Consider the following 17,816-nt stretch of genomic DNA (forward strand, 5'->3'; position numbering starts at 1 on the left):
CGAATAAGAGCATGTTCATGCGGATAGATCTATATGGATTAAAATTTTATTCTCTAAATTATTGCTAACTTTCAGACAGAAAATGATTTTTGCTGGTTAAGCGATTACGTCAGTTTTCTTCTTTAAAAATGAAGCACTTGTCCTTACCCGAACACATTTCCAACAGAGCTAGCAACTCTAAGTACAACGAGCGATTTTCAGAGAGCCTCTACCTGAACGACTCGTACATCAACCGCCTTTCTTTAGAAGCTGAACTAAGTGGTCACAAGGGCTGTGTGAATTGTCTGGAATGGACGAGAGATGGACTCCTGCTCGCAAGTGGCTCTGACGATTTGACTGTTCGAATATGGTGCCCGCAGAGAAGGAAGCAAATCAGCGAAATTAGTACAGGGCACAGGTCGAACATATTCTCAGTTAAATTCATAGAAGATACAAACAATTCTTTGATCGCCAGCTCAGCAGCAGATGCACAAGTGCGAGTGCACAATGTGGAGAAGGGAGACACAGTTAACACTTTTGCATGTCACCGCTACAGAGTGAAACGGTTGTGCACTTCTAAAGTGAGTCCCTCTCTCATTTGGAGTGCAGGTGAGGATGGCACAGTTCGCATGTTAGACCTCAGAGAAAATCACACGTGCAGCTCCTCAAGAAGTTGCAAAAATGTCTGCATAAATCTCAATGGGGAGAACATCAGCAATGGCAACCAACCTTCAGAAGCAAAGTGTCTAGCAATATCGCCCAGTAGACCCTACATAGCCGTAGGGAGCAGTGACGAGTATGTCCGATTATTTGACATGCGCAAGCTGCGAGTCTGTGGCGAAACATTTGTGGCCGCTTTTGGTCCGATGAGAGCATATGATCCATCGGCATTTTACTGCGTACCCGGACACATTGCAAACCAGGATCTAGGCATCTCCAAGAAAAACGGGCGGACCACAAGAATGGGTTTCAGCTCATTTAGGACAGTTAGTTCAACCTTTGTGACCTTTAACGAGAGTGGAAGTGAACTATTAGTTAACCTAGGAAGTGAGCAGATTTATCTTTATGATATGATGACCTACATGCATTCGTTCAAATATTCTTTCCCAGAAACTAGATATAAGTTTCTTGATACCGTGAAGAAAATATCTAATAAAAAAGACGAGAACGAATGCGACTCTCGCAATGGCGAATGTGCTGTAAGTGATATTGGTGCTACCTCAATCTTGGCAAATTTAACGTTGAATGATAATACAAAATGCACTACCAAAATCATTGACGAATGGACTACCTTGAAAGAAAGAGCAAATGAATTCTTCAGAGAAGAAAAGTACATGAATGCAGTTAGCTGTTACAGCCGATTGCTGCAGATGACGAGCTACAATGCGCATATAATATATGCTAACAGAGCTCTAGCCTTAATGAAGCGCAAGTGGTCGGGTGACGTTTATGCCGCTCTGCTTGACCTGAGAAAGTCAATCGAGTATGACCCCCTTTATGGCAAGGCACATCTGAGGTTAATCAAGTGCATGCTAGAATTCGAGTGGGTTGAAGAGGCCTACCATTGGTCGCTATTATTGCAGAAACATGTCGATGCAATGAAATGCGACGAGTCATTCACTCGGTTGCATCATGAGCTGAGCGAGTTAAGAGAAAAGCGAGACTACAAAGACTCCAATCGAGGAATGACAAACTCCGAATCGAGCTCACCGAGTGGGCCAAGTGTACCTTCGGCTAGTCATCACATCACGCAACAGGAATTGCTGCAGCAACAAAAAGCTATGGACTTCAAAGGTAGATTCTGTGGGCACTGCAATGCTGCAACTGATATCAAGGAAGCAAATTTTTTCGGAAATGGAGATGGACAGTACATTGTTGCGGGATCGGACGATGGCTCATTCTTCATTTGGGACAAATACACTACTAACTTGTTGCGTGTCATGATTGGAGATGAGAGCATAGTAAACTGTCTGCAACCCAACCCGAGATTGTGCATGTTGGCCACATCAGGGATAGATGACACAATCAAGCTGTGGAGTCCAGGTCGAACCAATGTGGAGAATCCGCACCTGAGAACAGACTTGACCTCTGTAGCTTCTTCCAATCAGAAGAGACTTCACCAGGATCCAATCGAGACTTTCTTCAGTCTGAACTTCACGACGATGAGCCACAGATTCGCATCGAGCGCACACTCGAGTGATGACGAGGGCGCTGGCAGCACAGATGAAGCAGCTGCACCCGACACTTGTAGGACCAGTTAGTTCTGGTCAAAACAAAATTCTGAATGTGCATTTTGTAAAATCCAACTATAAATTATTACTTAGTTAGTGTCAAGTGTAAGAAATAGTTTACTCCGAAACATTATTCATTTTTCACAATCATCTAAAGGAAGTAGTGTCTGTAGAAAATCTTTTCTGCTGTTTATATGAGGTGAAGTGTGTCAAATTTTGGCGGTCATTGGCTCAAATAATACCTCAAATGCCACTGTCTGAATTCGTATCTACAGTTTCAACTGATTTAACGCTAGTTTCACCCGTTTATGTAAGTATTCATTTGAATGGTAATTTCTTCTTTTTTTTCACCCGGGTATCCTATATGTTTTGGTTTGCCATCATGGCAAAACAATAAAACGTTATACGTGCGTTTCCGAACGTTACTTACCAAGCAACAACTTCATTGAGACCAAAGAACAAATGTCCTACGGTCCTTTCAATAAAGTTTTGATTCCTATCTGAAATGTTTACTTAAGCGGAGCGTAGTTCAATATTACGAACCCAACACTAGTCACAAACAAAATTCTCATTTTTTTTGGTGGCACTTTTGCTGCAATAACATTATCTCAGGTTTACGTTTGCTGCATCTATACTATATTTAAATGCGAGTGACAGCTATCTCCCATGTTTAAGCATAATAATTTTGCATGTGTAACGAAAGAATTTTTTCATGTTTAAGCTATAGAATAAATTGCAATGCTTAAGAAAATTTTTCAATTAGTTTTTCGCAGGAGTCATTAATTTTTCAGTATTTTTTTTCGAGGCCAAATTCAGTCTGTCTATCTGAATACCTGCTTTTTTAATTAATTTGATCATGTCTGTCTACCCGTCGCCTAATATATATATATATTTTTTTTCTTTCTGCTCGACAGGTACCGGCTTATATTACATCGGCTTAATGGCCTCATATTGCGTCTTTCGACTAGTGAAATTGTATGTGTGGTTTGACGTTGAGGGGGACTTCACAACTTAAAAAAATTTCGGCCTGTGTGTGAAGGTAATGATTTTTTTCCCAGGAAAGTCTTAAAATTTGTTCGTTCAATTTTGTTTTTTCGCTGTTTGCTTTTCGATTTTTTCTACGTTCGATTCATTTCCTTTGTTAAAAAGAAGGCTATCTCTATTGAACAACAAAAATGTAAACGCCATGAAAACGTGATCGAATTTCAGTTTCGGAAGTGAGTTTGAATTTCACAGCGGAATCAAAAATTTACCTTTTAATCCAGTTTTGAATTGGGTTTACTTTGTCAAAACAGTGTCAACCATAAATCTAGTCTATATTTAAATGCGAGTGACAGCTATCTCCCATGTTTAAGCACTATAATTTTGCATGTTTAAGGAAAGAATTTTTTCATGTTTAAGCTATTCCATATATTGCAATGCTTAAGAAAATCTTTCAATTTGTTTTCGGCAAGGTCATTAATTTTTCAGTATTTTTTTTTCGAGGCCAAATTAAGTCTGTCTGTATTTTAATTAATTTTTATGTCTGTCTACCCGTCGTCTAATTTTTCAACTTTCATCTATTATCTTTTATATATTTAAATGCGGGCTTCACTATCTCGCCATGTTAAAGCTTTTTCAACGTATTATTTTTGCATGTTTAACAAAAGAATTTTTTTACGTTTAAGCTAAATCGTGTATTGCAATGGTTAAAGTTTTATTTTCGATTTTCCAGTTTAAATTCAGTGTTTATTCCATCAATTTTGAAATTAGCAATCCAATAGAAGGATTTTCTCAGAGTTTTCCCAGGTTTTTAGCTTACGAGATAGGCAATTTTCGAGGTTTTTCAAAAATCTTTTTAGCTTACGAGATAGGCAATTTTCGAGGTTTTTCAAAAATTTTCTAGAAAAAAAAATTTCTCAATTTTTGAAGTTCTTGCCCTGTAGTTAGGTGCTGTCAGATTACTCTCAGGGGTTGCGATTCTTGCCTACAATTCTCACTTCTCAAATCTTATTAGTTTTCGAGATATGACGTTTATCATGATTTTTTCAAAAACTTAGTTTCAAAAAATTCCAAAACGTTGAAAATTTCAATCCTGTTCTTGGATAATATGAGGGTACTCTCAGGGGTTGCGAATCTTGCCTTTGATTATGGCTGCTCAAATCCCTGTAGTTTTCGAGATATGACGTTTTTTGGATTTTTTCAAAATTTTTCAGAAAACTTCAATATAAAAAATTTAACAAAACTTGAAATCACCATCTCTGTAGTGAGGCTCTGTCAGGGTACTGTCAGGAGTTGCGAATTTTGTCTCCCAATATGACTGCTCAAATCTTTGTAGTTTTCGAGATATGACGTTTTTTTAATGATTTTCTCCGAAATTTTCAAAAAAAAACTTAAATGTTAAAAAGTTCCGAAACTTTGAAGATATCAATCTTGTTATTGGAATCTTTGGGGGTACTCGCAGGGAGTTGCAAATCTTGCCTCTGAAGATGGCTGCTCAAATTCATGTAGTTTTCGAAATATGACGTTTTTTAGGATTTTTTTCAAATTTTTCAGAAAAATTAGATGAAAAAAAATTCGCAAAACTTGATATTCTCATATCTGTAGTGAGGCTCTGTCAGGGTACTCTCAGAAGTTGCGAATTTTGCCTCCCAATATGACTGCTCAAAACCTTGTAGCTTTCGAGATAGACGTTTTCTATGCTTTTCTTCGAAATTAAAAAAAAAACCTAAATGTTAGAAAGTTACAAAACTTTGAAGATGTCTATCCTGTTATTGGAGTCTTTGAGGGTACTATGAGGGGTTGTGAATCTTTCCTCTGAATAGGACTGCTCAAAATCTTGCAGTTTTCCAGATATGACGAAGTGTGATTTTTTCAAAAAAGTTTCATGAAAATTAAATTTTTTTTTCTTCAAAGTTTGAAATTCCTAACCTGTAGTTGCGGGGCTGTCAGAGTAATCTCAGGAGTTACAAATTCGACCTCCATTTAATACCGTCCAAATCGTTTTTGTTTAAGAGATAAGACGATATTTGTGTTTTTTTTTTGGAAATTTTCAGAAAACTCAAATTACGAAATAATTCGTTCAAATGAAATTCCCAACCCTGTAGTTGTGAACTTTCAAAAAATTTTATTCATCGATTGAACAGAATAAAGCCACTTGTTTAGAAGAACAGTACAATAATATTTACAATAAAAAGAACAGCACAATTTTCCAACTTTTGTTGTTGTAAGCTCGGTGCATATAAGTTCTTGTGACACGGTTTGATTGCTTGACTCTTTTCCGTGTTTCACGGTGATTGGTTGGTTGTCAATCATTTGTTTTCAGTACTCTGGCTCAGTTGAAACAGGTGGAATTATTGGTTTTGTCTCGACCTGTGGCCAGCAAGCACTGTGACTCCCGGGGTGCCCGTGAGTAGGAGGAGAGTCCCAATTCCAGTGTTGGGCCCGTCGATTGTACCAGCGGCGTCACTAGATGCTAGTGGCATCACTTGTTTGTACAAGCAGTTGTAAGTTGGTTATGTTTTCGGCTCGATGTGGAGGCCCTTATTCCTCTGGCTGGTACCCCAGAGATGACCTCGTCATCATGTGAGCCATGCTGTTAGCTGAGGTTTAAGAATTCAGCAGCTTTGATGGAGTCTTCTCATAAACTCAATTATGAGATCTGTTGGGTTTTGTTGGTAGTTGAACAGATGTTTAGTATCGTGAGGCACAGTACTAAGTAAAGAGCATTCATTTTTCATTTGAAGATCTATTCTGCTCGTTTAGGAGGATAGACTTACTATTCTCGGAACATAGTTGTGTTAAAATGACTCTTGTGTCTCGTAATAGTTTGAAATTATCGTTATTGATTTTTATTGGGAGGGATCCATTGACTTCATTGTAGGTGCAACGGATATATCTTGACACAGCATTTCGATGAATATATCCTAGTTCTTTTTGGTATTCAACCATGTTGATTTTTTTTGTTTTCATCCAAAAACAAATGAATTTCATCGCCAAAGCGATTTTTCACCGTTGAGCGGATTTGTCAAACAGTGTTAGTTGTCCTCAATTCGGTTGGGTATGGCGAAGCTTGTGAATTCAGTTGTTTGGCGTCACTGTTAGATGCTTGTAAAGTGATATCATCAGTATAGGATATATTATTTATATTAGCGGGGGGCTTTGGTTGAATGCTCATTTAGATATTGAATAACATAGGCGAGAGTACTCCACGTTGAGGCACACCTTGTTTGCACTTGACTAATTTGATTTGGAGTTTCGAACTCCACAAAAATGAACCGCCCATGAAGATAAACTGATATCCATCATCTCCACAAAATTGAACCGCCCATGAAGATAAACTGATATCCATCATCTCCACAAAATTGAACCGCCCATGAAGATAAACTGATATCCATTATCTAGTGTTGTTCGAATTGTTGGCCTCCAGAATGTCTTTCTGAAGCGTTGTATGGTTGACCGTGTCGAAAGCCGCAGTTAAATCTAACTCTTCAAAAAAAGTATGGTCCCAAAGTTCGTTTATTCAGGCCTGCTCGGATGTTATCAGAGATGCAATTTAGAGCAGTGATGGTTGATCTGCCCCTTCTGAAGCCATGTCAATGCTCCTCCAAGTGTACGCTGTTGAAATTATGAGTAGTCTGCGTTCGGTCAGTTTAGCCAGCGGGGACAAAAGGGCAATTGGCCGATAGCTTTTAGATTCCTGAGCCAGTTAATTTGGTTTCAGCAAAAGAATCACTTTTCCAATTTCCATATTTGTAGAATAGTACAGCAGCTAATTGAGAGGTTAAGTAATGTAATCGCAGAAGCCTGAGACGGTGAAGGTGTATTTGAGCTAATTTGTCTGGTCCAAGAGCTTTGATTTTTTCGATGTTTTGATTCCAAATTGAACCTCCGATATTGGTGTATTGGTTTCGTTTAAAGGAAGCTTTTAAAGTTTTCTCACAATGCTACATATTTATTGCACTGTTGATTGAATTTGTTGGCGCTTACTTGGGATTCGTATATTGGTTCACTGCGCTCAGCAAATTTAGTAGCTTGGTTATTCGTGATTCTGCGGTTATCAATGTGATTTAACTATTCCACAAATTGCTGGTTTTATCTGAGTGTGTTAGCCCATTCACAAACTGTCCATTTTTGCTTTTCGTTCTTGCACGATTTTGCCATTCAAGCAGTTCATTTCTGATATTTCGTGGTTGCCGGGATTTTCACGTTCAAGCAGTTTTTAGTATAATTTTTGTAAGGGTAGCCCTGCCCAAGTGAGAGTCTGTTGGGAGCTTTTAGTTGTTTCCGTGGTTGTAGTGTGGCTTTTTTCGTTTATAACGACCATGATCGATGAGTCAATGTCTAATGCTATGGAGTTTCCCCTGGTATCGTCGTTTGCTTTCGAGCACCATAGTTAACTGCGTGCATTAAACACACCCATGGTTATGGTGTCCTTTATATCGAGCAAATGACTAATGTTCGGTTTAAAGCCACTAGGGCAGCTGGATGAGGGTGGTTATGTGGACATTGATGAATTTTGTGGTGCTTTGCGATGTGACAATTTCTATGCTTTGTTATTCAATGGAATTATCTGATTGCGGTGCGGCGGTGTCCAGTGTTTGATTTTTATATCATCTCTGATGGGAGAAGCTAGACCACCATCTCTACCTCTTCCTTCTGGTCTCTGTTTTGTAACAACGGAGAATCCAGGCCGCGATTTGCTGGTCAGATTGGTTTCTTGAATAGCTGCTACTCCAATCTGGTTTGACTCTATTCATTGTATAACGCTGTTTTTTTTTCTGTCTAAGACCCTTGCAATTAAACTGTAAGGTATTAGAATTGTAGTTTTCAGTCTTTTGGTTACTTATGATTATGTTTGCTTAAAACTAATTGGCTTCTATAATATCATGGCTGTTTAAACTGCTTTCGCCTTAATGAATGCAGTTTTTGCTATGAACATTGTCCTTCCATTCTCCTGTGTGGACGTCAGTGTGGTGCATTTGAGTATGACACATCCTCCATAATGACACCATATACAAACAGAATGTTTGCAGAAGTATTTTATGCAGGTTGGATATTTGAACGTGGGTCTGGGGATTGCCCGATGCCTCCTCGAACGAGGAGAAGTAATAAAGCAGTCCTTTAGGCTCTGGCTATATTGAATTTAGTTAACAGGTAAGCCAGGATAATCTGTTCCCGCGTCAAAAACCGGACGGTTGCAGCATCCGATATTGAATGGATTTTGAGCCGGTCCTTTGTGGGGTCAGGAATGGTACAACTACTTGAAGGCATCCTTTCTCTGCAGCAAAAATTTCCAGCTCATTATATCTGGCAATCTTTAATATATTGAAATGCGGGCTTCATTATCTCGCCACGTTCAAGCTTTTTCAATGTAATCTTTTAGCATGTTTAACTAAAGAACTTTTTCACATTTAAGCTAAATCGTATATTGCAATAGTTAAGAATTTTGCGTTTATTTGTTCAAGTTTAAATTAAGCAGCCCAATAGTGGGATGTTGCCAATTTGTCCCCCAGGAGTTGCGAATTTGGCCTCTAGTTATGAATGCCCAAAACCTTTTAGTGTACGAGATACGACGAGTTTGGTGATTTTTTCAAAAATATTCAAAATCTCAAATTACTAATATTTCAAATTTGAAAATCTATAACCCTGTAGTTGGCTTCTGTCAGTATTCTCAAGGTTTAGTTATCTTGTCTCCAAATATGACTGCTCAAACCTTTGTAGTTTTCCAGATATGGTGTGTTTTGTGATGTTTCAAAAATTTTTCAGAATTTGGTAGCCCTGTAGTTGGGGGTTGTCAGAGTACTCTCGGGGGTTTTGGCTCTTGCCTCCAAATGTGACTGCTATATTATTTGTAATTTAAGAGATCAGAAAATTTTTATGGTTTTTTTTTCAATTCTCTAAATTTGAAACCCCCAACGCTGTACTTGGGTAATGTGAGAGTAATCTCAGGAGTTGCAAATCATGCGTCTTAATACGGCTGCTTATTTGCCTATAGTTTATTTACGTGAGGTGACGTTATTTATGCAATTTTATGTTTTTTCAACATTTGACGTAAAAAAACTTGAGTAATAATTTTTTTAAACAAAATTTGAAATTACGAATCCTGTAATTGGGTGCTTTCAATCAGTGGATGCAGATCTTATTTCCAATAATTGTGGTTTTTATGAGTTGTCAAAATTTCGAAGAACCGGAGGTGCGTTTCACCAGTTTTTTTTTGCAATGCTTAATTTTTTTATAATTTGTCTAAATACTTTGCAATGTATTACAGGCAAAGTTAGTGTGCATGTATTCAGCTCACAATGTACAATTTTAATGCAAAATGTGTGTCATTTTATCTCTGGTGTCACTTTTGCTGAATCGATCAGCAATTTATTAGCATATGTAGCTGCTTAATTGTTTTAATTTTAATTAAGGTTTTTAATTTTTTTTTCTTTTTTCATTTTACAGTAAATTTTGTGTCGTTTTCTTGCTTGTATTTGCAAAGCGCAGCTTTGCCTCTGTGTATAAGTTTGTGATTACTCTTCAGTATGTTTTGTATCATTTGGCAATTTTATCAGCGTTATTAACATGCATTTTTTTCCATTTAACATTTCAGCTCACAAACCTGTGAAAAAAAAACACATTCAGCTGCTGCCTCGTGCAAGTCCTTAATGCCCAACCTCTTGAATTGTCATTTACGAGTAGCTGGGTGGCCAGTCAATAAGCAGAATGGTCTAAGAGCTGAGTAGGCCCGAGAGCAGAAAAACAGAAAAATAATAATTTTTACAATCTGATCGGTAAATTAAGCATAAGAACTGTCAATATTACCAAAAAAATGAATAATTTATGCATAACTGAAGTAACTCAATCAATATGTTTTTTAAAATTCAATCTAAAAACTTGATGAAGTTTTATTTCATGCAGAATTTTTTCGTTTCCTTGTTATTTTTGACCATTCTAATAATTGTTTTGTCAATTAGCCCGAATAAACAAATAAAAGTTTTTCTGCTCTTGGACCCATTCTGCACTTGGACCATTCTGCTTATTGCTCAGCCTCCGAGTACCTGTTTTTTTTAAAGGTGATTATGAATTTTTGAATGAGTTCCGTTTCAACTTGGGCAGTCTCATTTTTTAATTTTCAAATGCGAGTTATATTAAGTAGTTCAGCGTGGGATTTAGCAATAAGACTAAGTAGTTGTTGACCTACCGCAACTAGTCAAAGTTGAATATATATATATATATATATATAACCAGCTCATAGTTCCTTCCCACTTCTAGAATCGGTCAGAACAACAATTGTTTATAAAAAAATTTTTTTTATAGAAAACACTAACAGCATCTTTGAACGAATTGTTGGTTTAAAGTTTAAGTACGCGAAGTAATTCTTAAAGCCAGGCACTATTTTTGTCAATTTAGAGTCGAAGTATTGTATTTATGACGCCTATATAGGTCGCGATGTTCAGTTTTGATTTTTCGCGGTTTGATTTTTCAGTTCTTTTTTATTACGTTCGCTTCATTTTCCTTATTAAAAGGAAGGCTAACTCTATTATCGAACAGCAAAAATATAAATTTACAATTTAGTTTTTCTTCCATTATTCTCAACTGTAACTGAGTTACGGAGAGCTCTTAAGCGAAGAGTAGCACGTTTCCAGTAGCAAGGTTTTTTAGGGCTTAGCGAGAAGTTTTGAGAACTAGTGATGAGTATCGAGAACTGCGAGAATTGACTGGTTTTTAAGAGTTGATGAACGTAGTGAAGACTTATACAGATCGTGATGGCTTTTCTACTGGAAAAGTCTTCAAATTTGTTTTGATTTCTTTGTAAGTTGTGTTCATTTCCTTTGTTTAAATGGAAGGCAGACTCCATTATCGAAAAGCGTACAGTAAAGGGGTGCGTACAGTAAACCGATGTGTCAGTAAATTACCAGATCAGTAAACGATTTACGTATTAATTACATCAATTGTGGAATTACAGATTTATAGAATAAATGTTTCCTTAGCTGGATTAATAATTTTGAAACTAAGGGGCGCATGGGAAGAGTTATTTGATTCCATTTTTGGCCTCAGTTATTGTTGTGAGGAAAGAATTTGTCATTTTGTAAAAATCTCAGTTTTTAGCTAATGGGATCACTTATTAGAATCATGAATTTTTGGTTTACTGACCTGGTCCGCCCGTTTTCGGTTTACTGATACATCGATTTAATGATCAAACAACGAAAAGAATAGGTGTAAAGGTCTCGAAAAATTTTTAAAGTTGATTTTAAGTTGTGTCAAAAAAGTGTCAGGCCAATTATCAGAAAAAAAATTAGTGGAGTTTGTGTAGCATGAAGTCTTTATGTTTTTGGTAATTGAGTTCCGTAAGAATTGTTTAAAAAATCCAAGGATTTTTGGCCGACAATTTTCAAATGATTCATGTAATTGTTTCTGTTTTTCGTGCGAGCCAGATTATCTTGCGAACTTCTATCGCAAGTGGTGCGAAGCACTGCTTCGCCTCTGTGTGAAAATGTTTCCCCCAAAAAACACATGAGAACTGTTGAAGGTTCACCGGATATGAGCATTTTTGTTACTTCTGGTATTTGAAATTATGTGATGCGTTCAATATTAGGTTTGCATAGCAAACACTTTTTTAAAATCAAATTCTCCCATCAGATGACGGACGCCGATCGTTCTAGAGATTATGTACTTGTTTCTTGTATGGCACTTCTATTCAAAGAACAAGGACTCTTTGGAGGTGCGCTCAAGTGTTCTTTTCCTCAAAACTTTTACGATGCCAGTGATGTCAGGCCAGTTCCAGACAATCAAGAAGTGTTTATGAACAAACAATGCAACCAAAACATCATTTTTGACATTCTTGAAAGTCCAGCAGCTCAAAATGACTTAAACGAGCATCCGGCTACTTTTCATTTCAAAGAACTTGTTGAGGACCACGAACTGGGAGATATTTCGGACGGAATTGAGGACACCGACTTGTTTCAAATAGACCCTGAAAACTTCACTAAAGAATGTATCGTTGAAATATCAACTGTTCGAGGTGTGAAAAAAAGAACACACAGGGACGGATCTCTTGAAAACATAAGACTGACCGTCGTTGTATTTCGTATCTTGATTCACAAGACAGACATTGTGGTTACATTCAATGATTCAGAATTCGAGAAGGACGGCGAAAGTGATCAGAAGTGGTCGGGGGATAATTTTGTGACCATTTTGAGATCTCTCAAACTGATTGACTCTTCGTTGTTTGTTGATGAGTAGCATGGCAAAAGGATACTCAATTGTTTTTTGAAGCAAACTATTGATTCCTGTTCGTTTTCGTCATTATGCAACTAGTAGCAAATATTTAAAATATATTTCAAAATAATTGAATTTTGTTGATAAGTAAATCTTAAGAGGTATGCTATGCGTATAATTTGTCTGACCAAAAGGGATTGATTTTAAGAACAGCTATGAGTTCCCAACTGCACCATCTTGAAATTGAAAGAATAGATGAAAATGCAGTTGACTTCTACACCGATCACATCGTTTCTCAGTCCAGTAGTGGATCTTTCGAACTGACTGGCTTCACTCAAGATCTCTCCGCTTGTTGGATGACTAGAGGCCCCTCCTTTTCTTTATTCGACACCAAAACAGGAAATCAACTGTGGTCACTCTCGTTTACCAGTGCAGGAAATAGTGAAGTGGACAATGGATATATTTCTACTATGTGTCACTATGTGGACCAAGACACAAATGATAGCGTGTTTTTAGTCGCGCTGCATTGTCCTAAATCGGATACGCTTTACTTGGTTTCCAATCAGGAAATTGTGAAATCACTCAAACTCCCGGCCATGTGCGTGACTATGAATTGCTCCAGGAAAAGGGAAAATTTAGAACAGTCGAGCTCGTTTGCATTTTTGGGTTTGAAGCCAGCAAAAGTATTAATATTTTGGCTGAATATACATGAGTTAGCGCAGCGCCATGCACCGTGTCTGGACTTGGAAATAAACGAAAGTAGTTCTCCAAACATCCAGCCAGAAGGCTTGGTAGATAACATTCTGCCATGCTGGTCGTTAGAACAATGTGTTTCAGATGGCAGGTCCTTCAAATACTCTGCTCCAGACGGTTCTGTTCTCAAGACGTTTCTCAAAGAAGTAGCTGTAACTTCGATTAGCTATCTGGAAGCGTTAGGCGTAGACGTTTTGGCTGTAGGATTCAGTGTTGGTTGTTTCTATCTGTTCAGCTTGAATGGCCTTGGTCTCATGTACTCGTCACAGAATGTTCAAGAGCTTTCGCTGTCTTCAGTGAGAAACTTCGTGTTCCAAGTGCCTCCAGACGACCCGAGAAAATGTATCTATCTCTGGGCAGGTTACTCAAGTAACCCATCCAGTTACATGTCCGGATTACATCATTGTCAAACGGCACATGACACGACGACTGCGCTCCACTATCATGAAGATTTTGCATGTGTGGTGTTGTACCAGCTGAACTTCGACGACACAGGAGACTGTCTCTTGAGAACGTGCATTCCCTGGTTCAAGCTAAATCTGCGCTCGGATATTCACTCGCAACGGGATTCTTCGTCGATCGAGACCTATAACAGAAGTGCTATTATGTCTATGGGAACGTGTTCGAAGACTGAGGGGGGTTCTGGCAGTACTGGGGAAGGGTCCTCCCAAGTATACATGTCTTGGAGGTTCTCAAATGACGCCTCGAGATTACACGAGAATGATGAAGTTGGCGTAGCTCAGACGGAAACACAAGTCGGAATATTTGACCTGAACTGTTGGTACGAAGCTCAAATGCCAAAATCTGTCCGAGTTCTAACAGGGCAAAAGTTTTGCCCTTACTTTTCTGTGTATAACTGTATTAATATAGTGGATAACCCGAACGTCTCATTTCATAATTTTGCTGTAGTTCCGAACTCTATGCGACAGTTCAGCTTTAGAGACCACCCTACGCCTTTGTTTGCATCTTTTCTCTGCTCCTATGACTTCGAGTGCTGCTTTCTAACAGAGCTGGGAATTGTGAATTGCGAAACGATCAGCCTCCAGCAATCAGTGTTGGAAAACTTGGAGCAAGTTGATATATCAGATGCATCAAATGTGGAGTCACTGTACAAGGCTGCCATTGTTAGTAAATTGATACCGGTCCCACAAATAGCATCAGGTGACCAAGATGTGAATTCGCGGATAGGCCAACTTAAACAAATATTGGCACTTCTGGGAAAATACTGCAAAACTTGGTCAATGATGCGAGTCTGTAAGATGGCGAGAAAAATTGAAGACCATTGTGATGACATTAACTTTTTTGATCTAGTCCAACAAATTTGGTCTGATTTTGACGTGTTAAGTGTGAATTGTTCCTCTTTTTGCAGCTCTCTGATGAACTTTGACATGCCTGAAATTGATCGAGGGTTCAAACGTCAGTTCCAAAATTATCTTGCGCAGTTATTGTCGTATGTATCGTTTTTTGATAGATTTTGTGCAAATTATGAAAATGAAGATGGACCAATTGGACCGGAAGAGGCTGATGCTGCTAGGAAAGTTCTGGAACATTATCAAGTTGTGGCCTGGCTGTTGGAAAAACGCTACCTGCCGGAAATGCATCCGGACACTATGGACGTTGAGTCAGATAAAGGATTCCTTTACCCAGCCGATAAAATTGAAATGGTCTACGAGAAAACGATTCAACTCTCTAAACAGCGACTGAATGTAAACTGTTTGCTATTTGAACGGCTTCTAGAAGTGCTAGGAGTTGAGCTTCAATACCCTGTGAAGTCGTTTGCCAGTGCTTTGAAGACTCTTTTCTTGAATCCCAAAAGTGAGCAGCCATTTGCAATCAGACTGGCTTTGTTGAACTACATTATGACGGATGTGTTTGCAGTTCTCAATTCGCAACAGAATGAGGAGGAAGTGGTAGTTATGCCGGTGAGTCAAGATGAAAACTGGATAGAAGTCATTAAGTGTTTATGGAGGCTGGATCATGGGGGAGACAGACTATCTGCAATCGCGAGGTGTAACTTAGAAATATTACCGGTTGAGATGGTGGCTGAAATTGTTTCTCGTCTACATGCTTGGGAGCAAATGCAACCTGCTTATGTTTTATTTAAAAAACATGAGGCTGACCAAATTGAACATTTTGATCCCCTTATGACTATATCGCTGTTCGTTTATGGAAGAGAGTGGAGAAAAGTGACAGAATTTGTGAAGAACGACCAGAATCTTCTTCGGTTCCTCCTGCAAAAGATTGAGTATTTTCAGTATGTAGAGAAACTGATAGATCTAAGATGCAGTGAACAGTTCTGGGAGAAGTTTTGCGAGTTCATCGAAACAGAGGAGGGCAGTAGATTTGCCTATATTGGGGCTTTGAAAGATGCAGTACTGCCTCGTAACAAATCAGATTTCAAGCCGCGTCGAAAGCACTTTGAAAATATCAGTGAGCTAGGAAATGTTGCGGCAATTTGCAGAATGATCCACGAAAGCCAGCCAGAAAAGGAAATGAAAAATCCGTTGGCAAATTTACAAAGTCAAGTTAAGCAACAGCCAGAGCGAAATTCAAATGGCAGCCGCAAAGAGTTTCTTCAGCCCAAAGTTGTTACGAGGAATATGAATAAGAAAATAATAACACTCGATTCCAAAAAAATTCTCTCAGCTCAACAAAGAAGCATGGAAGTGACTGCAGTTCGCTCTTCAGCTGCTAAAAGTCGCATATCACTGTTTGAAAGCTCACCAAGTTTGAGAGTGGTGGCCAAATCGCGCAAATTGGACACAAGCTTGAACGAAAGCAAATTTAGGTCACCTGCTGCAATCAATGTGTTGTCATCCGCTGAGATAAATGTATCTAGGGCGAGTTGCGATAGATCGTTCACTTCGAGTAGCATTGCTGGAAGTCGGAAATCGATTCTGAAAACAGACAGAAGTGAGGTTGAACGTTGCGATTCGACAGGCTTCTTGAGTCGGGTTTTGATGAACCCAAATGTGGACCTGTCATCTACTGCCAGTAGTTTCTCGCTCTTCGAGTCTGAATCCGATCAGTCTTTTGGAGTAGCTAACAAAAGTGGTATACCGAAAGACTCGCCTAAAGTCAATGTGAGTTTCGGAGATACAATAAGCAACACCAAAAGTTCGAAGAACCGAATCTACGTTGACGAGGAAATCAGTATCAGGAAAGCTAATATCAGTTTTTCTTCCAATGAAGACCACAATATTACTGTGCCGAACGCCGAGTTGATTCTGACAGACGACGAACAATTGAGTGGCTCGGGAGCTGATGTAAATGTTTCCAGAAGGGTCAACTGTTCCTCCAAAGTGGGCTCAGCTTCCATTCTCGACGATAGTTTCAGTTTCGATGCTCCTGGTTCGGTTCTTTTCCACAGTCCAAAGGTAGTGATTGACCAACCTATTGAGGACTCAGGGCCTCCGGAGACATTCCAGTTTTCGGAACCATTGCCAATGAATGTTGCTGGTTCGGGGGAAGCAGTCAAATTTGCATTGAAGGAAAAAGAATCGAACTTTCCAGGACACGGTGACAGAGAAATCTTCGCAAAAACTGCATTCAAAGCGAGCACAAAATTTGACAAATCTGTGGTAGAAAGTGAGTCTATAGTATCATTTGGAGTAGAACGAAATCGGCAACAGTCAAAAAGCTACTGGGAGTTCAAACCGAGTTGCAGTGTGAAAAGCTCAGCGACTGCAGAAACTCAACCTAATTTTTCGTTGCCATTGAATGAAGAGGGATTGAATTCGATTGCTTCAAAAGAAGCAGTTAATGCGTCTAAGGGTCTGCAAGGTGTTCGTAAGTCTGTGAGGAAATCGAGGACTTCTCGAACACCTTCAAAAGTATAGTCGCTTCTGAGGCTATGATTACAAGTGACTGTGATTGGCATGAGTGATTACGTTCGAGCTGTGGGCTAAGGAAGATTTGTTGCATGATGATTCGCAAAACACGTTTGAAACTCTTGTATTGCTGTTGATTTGCTGTTGTTTTGAGCAGCTTTGTGTAAAATCCGTTTTGATTTCATTGTTTTATGACTTGGACCGGTAGAATATAACTCGCTAGGGCAATGGAAAACCATTAGACACCGTGTTGTTAAAAAATGTAGGTGGCCATGATTTTACCCGGTACCGCTACAACTTGCAACAGAAGACAACTGGCAAAAAAGACAACTCGTAAAACTTTAAGAAAAAGACAACTCGCAAAAAAAGACAGACAACTCGCTTAAAACTCGGAAGAAAACTAAGTTTCACTTTAATCTAAATGTGATTAAAAAAAGCGGTAAAACATGAAAGCCTTTGAGGCGTCAAAATTTCTTTGGTATAAAGGGTTTTTGCACATCGAAGTTAAATGACAGCTTTCTCACTGCGAAATAAGATCATTGTTTCGCTAGTTCTTAAGAGTTTTTGATATCTTTCGTTGAAATTGTTCATATTTAGGACATTAATAGGGCTTGTCTCCGGATTTGAATCAAATCAAATGATTTTCTGTTAATCTTTGCTCCTTCCTTATTTGCTGAATGAATTTTGATACAGTGGGGGTGAGCATAACCGATTCTTAATTGAAAAGCTACGTGCCTTCTTCGACCGAATTGTTGATTTTTTATTTCCATTTATCGCATAGCTGGTTTGAAATCAGAATAGTATAATTCCACGTACATGTTCCCCCGCCCACTTTTCG

At 38.6% G+C, this 17,816-nt stretch overlaps 2 protein-coding genes across 2 annotated transcripts; both read left to right on the plus strand.

Annotated features, from left to right (window-relative positions):
• The first annotated feature begins 79 nt into the window (after positions 1 to 79).
• On the plus strand, positions 80 to 2,455 carry LOC134856791 (WD and tetratricopeptide repeats protein 1-like). Its single transcript, XM_063873069.1, has one exon. It carries the CDS (start codon positions 129 to 131, stop codon positions 2,238 to 2,240), a length of 2,112 nt encoding a protein of 703 aa, XP_063729139.1. The 5' UTR covers positions 80 to 128; the 3' UTR covers positions 2,241 to 2,455.
• Positions 2,456 to 11,861: 9,406 nt separating this feature from the next.
• LOC134838729 (ran guanine nucleotide release factor-like) lies at positions 11,862 to 12,419 on the plus strand. Its single transcript, XM_063854116.1, has one exon. It carries the CDS (start codon positions 11,862 to 11,864, stop codon positions 12,417 to 12,419), a length of 558 nt encoding a protein of 185 aa, XP_063710186.1.
• The last annotated feature ends 5,397 nt before the right edge of the window (positions 12,420 to 17,816 follow it).

Source organism: Symsagittifera roscoffensis, chromosome 1 (assembly GCF_963678635.1).
Source record: "Symsagittifera roscoffensis chromosome 1, txSymRosc1.1, whole genome shotgun sequence".
NCBI classification, from domain to species: Eukaryota; Metazoa; Xenacoelomorpha; order Acoela; family Convolutidae; genus Symsagittifera; species Symsagittifera roscoffensis.

Bases quoted from the DNA above. Each gene is read 5' to 3' on its own strand.
- LOC134856791 (XM_063873069.1), top strand. From the start codon at position 129: ATGAAGCACTTGTCCTTACCCGAACACATTTCCAACAGAGCTAGCAAC.
- LOC134838729 (XM_063854116.1), top strand. From the start codon at position 11,862: ATGGCACTTCTATTCAAAGAACAAGGACTCTTTGGAGGTGCGCTCAAG.